This window comes from Pelobates fuscus, chromosome 11 (genome assembly GCF_036172605.1).
Source record: "Pelobates fuscus isolate aPelFus1 chromosome 11, aPelFus1.pri, whole genome shotgun sequence".
Taxonomy (NCBI): Eukaryota; Metazoa; Chordata; class Amphibia; order Anura; family Pelobatidae; genus Pelobates; species Pelobates fuscus.
In genome coordinates, this window is record NC_086327.1 from 524162 (window position 1) to 537303 (window position 13142).

Here is a 13142-nt window from a genome sequence, read left to right on the forward strand (position 1 = left end):
TTTTTTTCCTGTATTACTGTTCTGTCTCTATTAGCTTTATTTCAAACGACCGTTCAACAGATTTCTCGCAAACACATTTTGCAAGTTTTTTTCCGCAGCCACTTTGGATCACACCTCGTGAGATTCGTGGCGGCCATTTAACCCTTTCCGGTTGCTAGCAAATAAACAGGGGTGTGCCCCTGATTTATAAATGTACACTAGCTTATGCTAACTGCTGCTTTTACTGGAATACTTCTATACTAATATTACAGGGGCAGAGCCCCCATCATATTGTTACATACCCTGGTACCTTACCTTGCCGGAAAATATAGTCTGTGCCACCGTACCTCCCTATGGGATATACTCCTGCAGGTTTTATTATTACTGGGTGAATCAAGTTATTACTGAGATATATATATTGGAATCGGTGCAGAAATTTGCTTCTGTTTACCTTGCCTGCAACAGGGACCTGTCAAGGTTAGTATTAACCTAGAGGTGGTTCAGCCAGTCAGGGGTGAGCCCCCATATACTGCTGCCGAGTGGAGCTGTGCTTGCAGTCTCCATGTACCTGGGTGACCCCCAGCGTTGCCTCTACATACATTACTATGGGTCGCATTAGTTTTCTATTGTGGGTAAACAAGCGCTTTATCGGGGGGACTGGAGTGTAGGAGGGTATGAGCCTATGCAACTAGTTCGTATGTGCTCTGCCCTATATACTGGGCACTTGTTCAGAGTCTGCGGACAGCGATGAGCCCTCTCCTGAGCCTCCTTGTACCCTCATGCTGGAGTTTTGGCTGTTTTCCTTGTGCTACATTGGGGCTCCCTGGTCCAGGCGGCAGAGAAGACTGTTTGGTCTCCAAGGTGCACTATCAGCGTACTGTCAGCTCCCCAGAGGTATCGAACTTCCCGGTCTCTCATCTTCTTAGCCACTGGGGCCAGTTTTATCTTTTCTACTAGTGTGGTAAAGGGGATGTCACTGTATTGCTGTATCCTGCTACACATGGACAATTTCTCTGCAGTTCGTAACATCAACCACTTAGGTGGCATTTGTTCTCAGACAATGATGCACCTCACAAAGGAAATCTTCGACTATTGACTACGATGCAATACCACATTGATGGCGGAACATCTTCCAGGGGAAACCTCTCGACACTGGAGGGACAACAATGATTGGCACCTAACTCCACACATATTGACAACACTGAACAACCTGAGAGGTCCGCTCACAATCGACTTTTCACGCCTAGCACCAACCGCCAACTACCGATTTTCTACAGCTGATTACTAGACCCGGAGGGTGCAGCAGTAGACGCATTCCTGCAGACATGGCCAACCAAAGGGGCTTACACATTACCACCCTTTGCAATGATCGCAATAGTTGTTCACCACATCAGATCACTTGAAGTGGCAAGCCCTCTGGTGATCCCCCGGTGGCAGGGTCAACCTTGGTCCCCAAATCTCCTCGCACTGTCATACCAGGACCCTCCGTTATTAACAGACAATCAGAAGAGACTCACGGATTCCATGGGGAATCCTCATCACATGCTATAAAAAGGACATCTCTCTTTAGAGTCTTTTGGGGGTGTTTGATGCCCTGATGACTGTAACGGAGCTTCCTGTACCCCAGTTGGGTACCTCTGCTGCCGGATGCTCATAGTACTCACCAAGGAATCCGAGCACTCCTACAGACACCATAAGCACTGCAGACCCCACATCTGCCGCAGCTTGGTAGGGGTCTCGCCGTCTCCTACCCACCCTGGACCTACGACAAGGCTCCAGGTTCTAGTGGGTGAACCTCTCTTCCTCCAGAGAGTCAAGCAGGAATAGCTCTTACAAGAGCTTAGAGAATCCAAGGGAGTATAATGATTATAGCAATCCCTTGTAGTGATATAGCTGTCCCCTCCACACAAGAGACAAGACTCAAGTTGAGGGTGAAGAGTAACTGACTTTTAATGGAGGCCCACTGGCCTTTCATGCAAGTTTCCAAACAAGGGTGACACCCAGGTGGACCTTGTTGGGCACAGGGACACAAAGTGAATAAATCAATAAAAACAGAGTCATACAGTGAGACACTCCCATACACAAACAAGAGAATCCCTCCTCTGTGCTTGGGAGATAATTGAACCAGGAACTGTACTAATCTAACCCAATTATCTCCAAGCACAGAAAACATACAATTTTATGAAACCCCAAGAAGTTCCTTAAAACACATAAAACCTCATAACAGTTACATCCCCTAATACCCCCGATCTGGGTGAAAAACATATCCAGAAATCACCCAGATCGGTTCAGGGGTTCAGGAATTTCCTGGAAGTCAGTTTTGACCGACCGTGCACATGGTCCTATGCCCAAAACAGTTCCATGAAATCAGTGCCAACGATCGGTCAAGTTTGGTAGTCTTTCACAGGATTCCCTACAAGGCCCATAGTCTGTGGGCAGGAGGCTCGTGGCAAACTCACTTGGAGAGGGGAGTTTGTCACAATGACTTTTCATCAACGGCTAGAGATATACTCTGGGACTCATGGGCCCCTGGAACGAGGAAGTGTTACCTCTCAGCTTGGAATTCACGGGGCAATTGGTAGGATTTCGGACATTCGAGCATACCACATGGACGTCTTCTCGTTTTCTCTGGAAGGTGTCACTATTACATTACACGTACATTGACCCTTCCTTCAGCACGCTCTTGGTCTGGGTGCGTCGGCCTTTTTCCGCCTTCACAGCAGGGGCCTTGTTATCAGATATATTGCTCTCGGCAGACTGGTCACGAGAACCCACCTTTCGGACATTTTACTCTCACCTGTCCTCCATTGCCGCTTTCTCTCTATTACCTTAGTGGTGCTAATGCAAAATATGAAGCCTCTTGTCATGTGATAAAAGAAGATTATTCTAGCTTTAGTGTACCTATAATCTTAATTTTAATCATGACAGGAGGCAAGTATTCCTCTCCCCCCCTATTGAATTTCCCTCCCATTCAGATTGGTTCGCATCTCCAGCTAAGTGATGTATGTTATCAATATGGTACTGGTCGTTTTCTTGTGACTACGTAATTCACTCTATTAACTCTATGTGTAAGAAAATTCTCCGCCATGTGTTCCTGGAGGAGCCTGCATGTCAGCCTTATTCCTCAGGACTACGGGCCCTGCAATATACCTTGCCCAATGCACTTTAAAAGGCTCCATCCATGTGATTTATGTACTTTTGTACTCCAGAAAGAGAGATCGACCGTTAGCCCTTATTCCCTGGAACTGTTTTGGGCATGGGACCATGTGCACGGTCGGTCAAAATTATGACTTCCATGGAAATCCCGACTCCCTGAACCGATCTGGGTGATTTTTGGGTATGTTGGTCCCCTAGATCGGGGCTATTGGTGGATGTGACTTTTGTGGGGTTTCAATGTGTTTTAGGGTTATTGTAAAATGTATGTTTTTTATGCCTGGAGATAATTGAGTTGAGTACAGTTCCTGACTCAAGTATCTCACAGGGGAGGGATTATCCTGTTTTTTTGTGGGAGTGTCCTGGACCTGAGAGCCAATGTAATTACAGTGTGTACTTTGTCACAGTCCCCTCTCAGGTCCAGTGGGGAATGCCCTTGGAATATGTTATGGAAAACCCCTTGCATGGGGACTTGCGCATAAGGCTGTATGTGGCTCCCATTAAACCAGTTCTTCTTCACCCTCAACATACAGCCTCATCTCACTTTGGGTATTGCTATACTTATTATACTCCCTTGGATTATAATCACAGCTTTACTCTCTGGATTGGGAGAGGTCTACCCACTGGAAGCTGGATCCTGGTCTTGGGTCCAGGGTGGGTGGAGAACAGCGAGACCCCAACCAAGCTGTAACGCTGGCTGCGGGGTTTACAGTGGTTATGTTGTATGGTGGAGTGCTTGTAGTACTCGGTGAGCACTAGGAAGTATCGATTGGCAGAGGCACCCAGTCGGGGTGCCAGACGGTCCGCCACACTCTAGATGGAAAGTTGGGGGTGTTTTTCATATATAGTTGATATATGTATAGATATTCTATATTAGGTAGCTATATTATGGTGCATATCACGTTAGATTGTGATAGTACCGAATTATGTGCATCCTCTTATGTGAATGTTACTCATATTGTTCAGGTTTACATTCCATATCACTAAAACGCTCTTGGTCTCTTTCAGCTTAAAAGACACAAAGAGATCTTCTACATCAAGTGTTCAAGGATATTCATTGTTCCCAGTTTTGAATGAATCAAACCGTTCTTCGTCGTTCCTGGCATTTGAACGGTCTTTGTTAAGCCGTATTGTGGTGGAATCTCGGTAAAAATAAATTTAGCAGGCCGAGATTACCACGTGGCATGTGTACGTGCATATACTGGCGTATCGGTCGGTTGGTTGCACGTGGCAAAGATACGATCAGTAGTGTACGGAGCCTGTGCGAGAATACCGGATATAGTATTCCCCTCCTCCATTGTGCTTGACAAGCCATGAGGTCGAACAGGAAGTTAGTTCTTATTCGTTTTGATTGGTTAAGAGAATGTGTGGGTGGAGCTTATTATGGGAGGAGTTACATGCCTATATAAGGGGCCTACACTATTGTCCGGGGCTCAGAACTTGTATTTTGGTGACATTAGTCCCTCTGAGTCCCGATCGGTGAACCGAATAAAGAATCTCTTCCTTCCTGAAGAAACCTGTGTCCATCTCTCTGTGCTTGGCTTCCGTCAGTTTCTCCGGTATCAGTATGGTTCTTCAGTTGATCGTGTGACTTGTAATGCCGCCGTTATCAAGAGAAAGTAACTCAGTGGAAGGCGTATATTATACTCTCTGCCTGTCTCTGATTGGTTCCTTTTTTTTCTCTATATGTCTTTGCTGCTATGGAGTAGTAAAGGACGATTATGCAAAATACTTGCCTCCTGTCATTATTAAAGATTATAACAGAAAAAAGAAAGGAAGGCAGCTCCACTACAAACCACATAATTTCAAAGAGCATAGAATAGGCAGACTGAAAATCCAATATAAATATAAAAGATAAATAAGCGAATAGAAGTCCAGAATAAATAGTCTGACTGGTAAATGATTTAAACAACGAGGTATAGCTTTGTAGAGGTGAATACAGTCTTTAGTAGTGGGGGATTCTTCAGAGTGGTGTAGATGCGTCTTTGTACATCATATGAAATAAAAAAATAAAACAACTGATGGTGTAGTATGTCCCGAAAGGGGTAGAAGCAATAAAAGAGTATATGGTCCTACTCACGTTTTCAAGAGCTATGGACTTAGCTCTAGTGTGGATAACGTATAGTGGTATAATCCCCACTTATGGGATACGTGAGGTCTTGGTATTCTTTCTTGATTAGGGGACCATATGTGGAAATAAAAGTGGGAATAGCAATAGTGCTCAAAGTATAAAATGCCAGAGGTGAGAAGATAAAAAACCAAGTGGTTACTCACATTTAGTTGAACAGACTAACTGTTCAATGAATAATCCCCACCTAGGATTCTTGGGAGTAATATCCTCACTGGAAAGTAAAAACACTTCTGGTGCCGGATAAAAGGATGGTAATAGTAAAAATGTAAAATAATAATAGTAATAAAAAGTAAGATGGCTAACTCACAGTAAGAAAGTGGCCAGAATACCTCTATTTAAAACAACATAGTTTAAAAACCACAACGTGTTTCGCCCTTAGGCTTTATCAAGTGGAGATCTCCATAAAAGGCCACTTTCTTACTGTGAGTTAGCCATCTTACTTTTTATTACTATTATTATTTTACTTTTTTACTACTACCATCCTTTTAGAAGAAGTAGTAAGGGGCCAGTGCTCTAAAATTATACAGGAAAACAGCAAATAACAGGGCAGCACACCTGAACAGTAAGACTCCCTCACAGGCCTTACAAGTAGAGAAAGCAGTGTAAAAGAAAGTGCCAGTGAACAAGTATTAAAAGCAGGTAAAACAAATATATAGTCTGAACAAAATTGAAAAAATTAAGTGAAAAAGAGAGTTGAAGAGGTAGAGTCCAGGAAAACCTTTAGAATACTGTATGTCAAAGCCAACGATAATTCAATCAAGGGAAAGCCGCTCTATGAGGTAAGGCTGTTCTTAAAGTCCGTATGTGGAGATAAAAGAAACAACTAATGGTGCAATATATTCAACAATCAGGTAACAGATGGGGCAAAGTCTGATAGGATCCTACTCACTTTTAAGAGCTAAGGAACTAGCTCTAGTATGAAGTGGTATAGTCCCCACTTGCAGGATACGTGAGATAGTGTAGATACTGTCTTGTCTGAAGGAGTGTAATATGAAATATAAAAGGAACAGCAATAGTTCCCTCTATTTAAAAATCACGAGTACGGAAATAAAATATGTACTACAGTTATTTCCACATTAAAATATTATACGTATAAAGGGTTAATGGAGATTTCCATGTATTTAATTATAGCAATAAGGTACTAGGGAAGTATTAGTTTAGTTCATGTATTCTGTGTTTCAAAAGTCTAACTACTTAGATCTTTTTTGTTAGGATAACGTTTGATTATAACATGCTCCAGCTTCATTTTTGATTAACATTAAGATCGCCATATTCTGGGCGACCTCTAGGTGGCAATATGTTTAATTGTCTTCCATTTCTGAGCTGGAACGCATAGGTCAGTGGAACGCGGAAGTGCAAACGGATTCCCACTTCCGGTTTCTGGTTCCACCGTTTTGCGCCAAGAATGACAGTCGGAACACCTACTCCACACCTGAACAGGATCGCTGGACACTCCACAACTGAAAGCGATCATGGAATCAAGGGTAACTGCCACCGGATCCACCTATCAACTAAGGGTCCAGCCCTATTTATAGAGACTCATTGGGGGGGATAATATTGTATGCTTTTCTGTATTGACTGTTTTTACTTATTATATTATTAGTATTTTGGTCCCTGAGGAAGTTCCTTTGCATAGGAACGAAACACGTAGGACCTCTCTTTTGCTTTAATCTTATTTAATGAGGCTCTTATATATAGCCTTTTTTTTACAATAAATTTGCATATTTATTTTACCCTACCTTATTGGAGTCTCATTCAATTTTTGGCCCGCGTGGAGTTCCAGTGGAGAGTGGAGGCATTCAGCCGCCCAATTTATCGGGGCAGGCACCTTTTCTGGCGCATTATTCACTTTGATCCTGTGAGTGCATTATTATATCAGCGCATTATCATTTATTTTGCTGTATTACAGTATGTATCTTTTTCTGTTCCTGTTTTAGATTATCTACAGCCGTATCTCATTTTCCTCTGTGTCTATGTATATGTTGTAGAAGGTCAGGAACTGGGCCACGACCTTGAGAGGCTGTTTTGACTATATCAGATAAGTATATCTAGATACCATTGTAACATTATTTGAGGTATCATATACTGTTTCTTCTTAATGTAATAGAGCAGCTGGAAATGCTAGCAGAATGCTTGGTATTAAAGTAGAAAGAAAGAAGTGCTCATACCATTGTACAGAACACTGGTGAGACCTCACTTGGAGTATTGTACGCAGTACTGGAGACCGTATCTTCAGAAGGATATTGATACCTTAGAGAGAGTTCAGAGAAGGGCTACTAAACTGGTTCATGGTTGCAGGATAAAACTTACAAGGAAAGGTTAAAGGAACTTAACATGTATAGCTTGGAGGAAAGACGAGACGGGGGGATATGATAGAAACATTTAAATAGGGAATAAACACAGTAAAGGAGGAGACTATATTTAAAAGAAGGAGAACTACCACAACAAGAGGACATAGTCTTAAATTAGAGGGGCAGAAGGTTTAAAAATAATTTTAGGAAGCATTAATTTACTGAGAGGGTAGTGGATGCATGCGTGGGATAGACATAAGGCTATCCTAGATTCAAGACTAATTAAAAGTATTTTGAAATATTTGGCACACTAGATGGGCTGAATGGTTCTTATCTGGCCTCACATTCTATGTTTCTATGTTAACCAGCCTAGACCTCTTGTTTTGGGCTGGCTAAAGACGCCCAAATGACGCTTCGGGGGGTGGAGGTACAGTTCCTGCAGCGTTATTAAAAATACAGTCTCCAACACTATGACCACTTCAAATCACAGAAGTGGTAATGGTGCTTTCAGTAACCCTCTAAGTGCTGGCATATTTCTGATATGGTTGGGCAGAGTAGACCAGCACGGAGCATGTTGCCAGTACTGAAGTGAGAAATCAACTGGTGGTGTCAGTTAAAAGTGCATGACTTACTGGAATCTTGGAAAAGCAGCTCCTGTGCTTTGCGTCCATACAGGTTGCTTGCGGTACACAGGACCACTTGTGGTATTCCTGTGTCTTTCTGCAGAGTCAGGATGCTGCTCACCATATAGCCGTTTCTCTGAGAGTGAACAAACTCCAGATCCAGCTCACTACGGCTCAGGTTCCTTTCTGGGATTTCAAACACAATCACTGGGTCTGGATTGGATTTTACCGTGCACATACACTGAATCGTGTCCTTACTCACTGTGCACTTAGATTCCGGCAAAAATAATGGCGAGACTGGAAGGAAGAACAAAAACGCCCAACATAAGCATATCACCACATAAACATCATATTTAGCAATGTGTAGAATGCCTATTTATTCTCTTTTCCTGAAATACAGACTATGCCATTTCTAAGAAAGATTAGCCCCATACTGGCACTCGGCTATCTGGTTGCCCTGTCTCCTATCAGGTCTCTTGGATTGTGGTGACCCTCAAGGGTGTGCTTGACTCCACACATTAAATGCCCATCGCCCACTCCTGACAACTGAAAAATTACAAATTCCAGCTTTCTCATGTATTTTACATGAAAAAAAGGTCTTTCCTCATTAAGCCAAAAGTGTTACGGTTGCCTCCAGGCTGGCTGGAAGTTGGACGGCTTAGATGTCCTGATATTGGAGAGGGATAGCGCCGCTCCGAACAGCATACAGAAATATTCCTGGAAATGTAGAGATCCTACTAGCTATAAGTAGAGCTAGTATAACGCCTTTGCCTACAACACGAGTCGAGGCTGCAAGTTGAGGGTAAAACTAGAACTGGTTTAATGGGTACTCATGCACGGCTTAAATACAAGTTTTCAGGCCAGAGGAACAACCCTCTGGACCTGATGGTATACAGGACAATGCAATGTCACAGCCAATAGGAACAAAGTGCATTTTATGAAACACTCCCCCCTACCATGGAGATAATTGGTCTCAATGGTTACAGTATCGCAATTATCTTCATGTACATAAAATAACCACACTTTATTATATACAGGTGTATAACTCTCACAAATTGTCGAACGACATGTCTTTCGTAACTTATTGCCCGAACGGACGGGCAAACCATGAGTTTGACGATCAAGTCCCGCTGGGCGTTCAATGACAAAAGATGGCCGCTTGGTGATAAGTAATTATGTTGCGGTTAACCACTGAAACCACAGCTTCAAGGGGGTTTATTGGGGGCACACGCCAGGGCTGGGTGGTCGATCGTTAGGGAGTTATTTCGGCTCTTTGTTCAGTACCACGTTCGACCTTTTACAGATGAACGGTGACCACCCTGATAACAGACAGGCTGCGGTTAACCACAAACCGCAGCTCCTGGGTGGTTGATTGTTGGCATACTCCTCAGGTAGGGTGGTCATCTGTTCGTCGGTTGGTTCAGTGAAAAGAAGGTGAACGAGGTTAATTGGGGCCACACGCCAAGGGCCGGGTGGTCGGCCATTCGTGTATACGAATGGTCTATAAGGGTTGTTCGTATACACAGTAGCAAAATAGAAACAAAATTAACTGAGTTGTAGCAGACAGAGGGGATCTCTGTAACATGGCTCCCTCCTTGTGGAACACTCTGGCAGACACAGTTTGACTCCTTTTTCGGGGTAAATTAAGGTTGTCCAGAACTGAGGTTATTCTGGGCTGAGGTCTGTCTGTCTTAATAACCTATCGGCGTTGCCATTCTGCTTCCCGGGTCTGTAAGCGATGGTAAAGTTGAATGGCTGTAGTGACAAGCTCCAGCGTAACAATCTGCCATTATCTCCTGGGACCCGGTTTAGCCACACCAATGGGTTATGGTCTGTGACCAGAGTGAACTCTTGTCCATACAGGTAGGGACTCAGTTTCTTTAACGCCCACACCAGAGCCAAACACTCCTTTTCCACTGCGGCATAGCTGACCTCTCATGGCAGGAGGTTTCGGTTGATGTAGGCTACAGGATGCTCCCCTCCGTCTTCTCCCACTTGACTGAGAACTGCCCCCAGCCCGAACATGGAAGCGTCTATATGGACGATAAAACGTTTGTTAGGGGCTGGGGCAAGCAAGACAGGAGCATTGGTAAGGGCATTTTTAAGGGTCTGAAATGCCGTTTCACAGTGGGGAGACCACAGGACCTGTCGGGGAAGGTTTTTCTTCGTCAGGTCAGTTAAGGGTTTAGCAATAGTACTGTAGTCCTGGACAAATCGCCTACAGTACCCAGCAGTGCCCAGGAAGGCCAGAACCTGAATCTTGGTGCGGGGTGTGGGCCAGTTCGCAACTGCCTCTATCTTGGCTGGCTCTGGACGCTGCTTTCCACACCCTACCTGGTGACCCAAATACTGCACCTCTGCCATTCCAAAATGGCATTTCTCTGGTTTCAGAGTCAGGCCGGCGGCCCGAATTTGATCCAGGACCATTCCTACATGAGCTAAGTGTTCCTCCCAGGACTCACTATGGATCGATATGCCATCCAGGTATGCACAGTCAAAATCCTGGAAGTCATCAAGGAGTCTATCCACCAAGCACTGGAATGTAGCTGAGGCATTCTTCATCCTGAACGGCATGACCTTAAAGTGGTACAAACCGAATGGGGTGACAAATGCCGACTTGGGGATAGCCTCCCTGGCCAGAGGAATCTGCCAATAACCCTTGAAGAGGTCAATGGTGGTTAGGTAATTTCCCCTGGCTATACGATCGAGTAGTTCATCTACTCTGGGCAATGGGTAGGCGTCTGTCACATTCTTGTAATTGAGTTTCCGATAGTCCACACAGAACCTGGTAGTGCCGTCCTTCTTGTGTACTAAAACTCCTGGGGAGGCCCATGGACTATCGGAGGACTCAATGACCCCTACTCTGAGCATCTGTCTATCTCTTTCTTCATCTCTGCCCAGACTGCTTCTGGGATACGGTAAGAGGCCTGTCTTAGGGGTTGTTGTCCCGGGGTATCTACATGGTGAATGGTGAGGTTAGTATATCCTAAGTCTTGAGAGAAGGTAGAGCGCTTTTCTTGCAGCAACCTACTTAGCTGCTCCCTCTCTGCTGTTAAGCCGGCCCCTATCTGTACTTGTTCTACTAGATCTGGATGGGGGCTCTGTTTCAACAGGTCTGGTATGGGGAGATTGTCAGGGTCCTCGTGAGTGGGGCTACATATAGCTGCCACATCTTCCTGTCTCTCAAGATACTCCTTGAGCATGTTGACATGGAAGATTTTCCATAGGTTTTCATCGTGGCAGCTAGCAATCACACATGTAGTGTCCCCTCGATTTTCCACCACTTGGTAAGGACCCTGCCAGGATGCCTGCAGTTTGTCTGGTTTAACTGGCTTCAATACCATGACCTTTTGTCTGATATAAAAGCTTCTTTTCAGGGCCCCCCTGTCATACCACACTTTCTGTCGCCTCTGGGCCATCTGGAGGTTAGCCTTGACCGACCGGGCTAACTGCTCCATACGGTCCCGAAGTTCCAGCACGTATGGCACGATGGGGACTCTCCCTCCCAGTGCTCACGGATAAGGTCCAGGGGTCCCCGTCCCTTTCATCTGTATAGCAGTTTGAAAGGAGAGAACCCTGTCATTTCCTGGGGCACCTCCCGATAAGCAAAGAGGAGGTGCGGCAGGAATCGCTCCCAGTCTCTTTACTCCTGGGCAAAAGTTTTGAGCATCTGTTTGAGGTTTCCATTAAACTGCTCACAGAGACGTACCTGCGGGTGTTAGGGGGAGCTGAGGAGGGATTTGATCTTACAGATATGCCATAGCTGCTGCGTGAGTTTGGCAGTAAATTGGGTGCCTCTGTCGGATAGGATTTATTTGGGGAATCCTACTCAAGAGAACACCTTTACCAATGCATTGGCTACGGTGTCTGCTTGAATGTTAGATAGGGCCACTGCTTCTGGGTACCGGGTTGCATAGTCCACCACGGTAAGGATATACCTTTTACCGGATGGACTAGGGGTAGCTAGTGGCCCCACTAAATCTATGGCGACCCGGCTGAATGGCTCCTCTATGATGGGCATATTCACCAGGTGCACCTTGGGGTGGTCTCCTCTCCTCCCTACCCGCTGACAGACATCGTATGTGTTTCAGTATGCTCGGACATCAACATGTACCCCAGGCCAGAAGAAAGTGTGGGTGATACGTGTAGGGTACGGGTCACGGCCAGGTGGCCAGCTGAAGGGATGTCATGTCCCATTCTTAAGATTTCACGTCTATATTTATGGGGAATTACTAATTGGCATTTACGGTGACCTTTCTTTTCAGTTAGCCTATATAATTTGCCTCGTTCCCATACAAAGGTCTCATTATCTAGCCCCCCCACTCCCAGCAGCAGCCCTTTGCCTATACTTGCGGATGGTCGGGTCGGACCTAGACTCTGTCTCAAATGCTGCGGGGGTATCCCATGGGACAAGTCACAGTCAGGGTTGGTCTTACCTGAGTCTCCCACACTGATGAAGGGACTTGCTGAGTCCTGTCTTGTGCCCGGGTAGTCACCGGATGAGCTTCTGTGTTATAAGAGGGGGCATAGGCTGAAGTCATCGGGCCCAGGTCGTTGCCCAACAAAACTTCTGCTGGGAGGTTGTCCATTATCCCCACGTTCACAATCCCTTTCCCTGCTCCCCAATCCTGGTGTACCTTAGCAGTTGGTAGTTTCTACACAGAATAGTTTTCCGGATATGGTGGGCCAGTCTTTGCTGGGGATCTGGTGGAGCGCACATTGCCGCTCAAAAGCTGCTAAAAATTCATCGATTCCCATCTCGTTCTCTAGGAAGGGCATGAAAGCCGCAAAGGGAATCTTTTGCCTCCCAGTGGTCTCTGCAGGGGTGATCGTTGTGGCTGGCCCGGGGCCACATTGGGTGCTAATCAAGCTGAGTTTGTGTGCCCTAGCTGCCTGTATATCCGTATAGCTGTTGTATTAGTTCCATAGAGGGGTTCGGCCCGAATAAGGAGAGCCTTTCCCGGA

The 13142-nt window shown here is 45.3% G+C and overlaps 1 protein-coding gene across 2 annotated transcripts in view; it reads right to left on the minus strand.

Moving 5' to 3' along the window:
* The window catches only part of MAG (myelin associated glycoprotein), a 279098-nt gene that overhangs the window by 40617 nt on the left and 225339 nt on the right, over positions 1-13142 (minus strand). For both annotated transcript variants that reach the window (XM_063436498.1, XM_063436499.1), the window contains exon 7: positions 8187-8474. In XM_063436498.1, coding sequence (XP_063292568.1) covers positions 8187-8474 — 288 coding nt within the window. The remainder of the gene's footprint in view (positions 1-8186; positions 8475-13142) is intronic.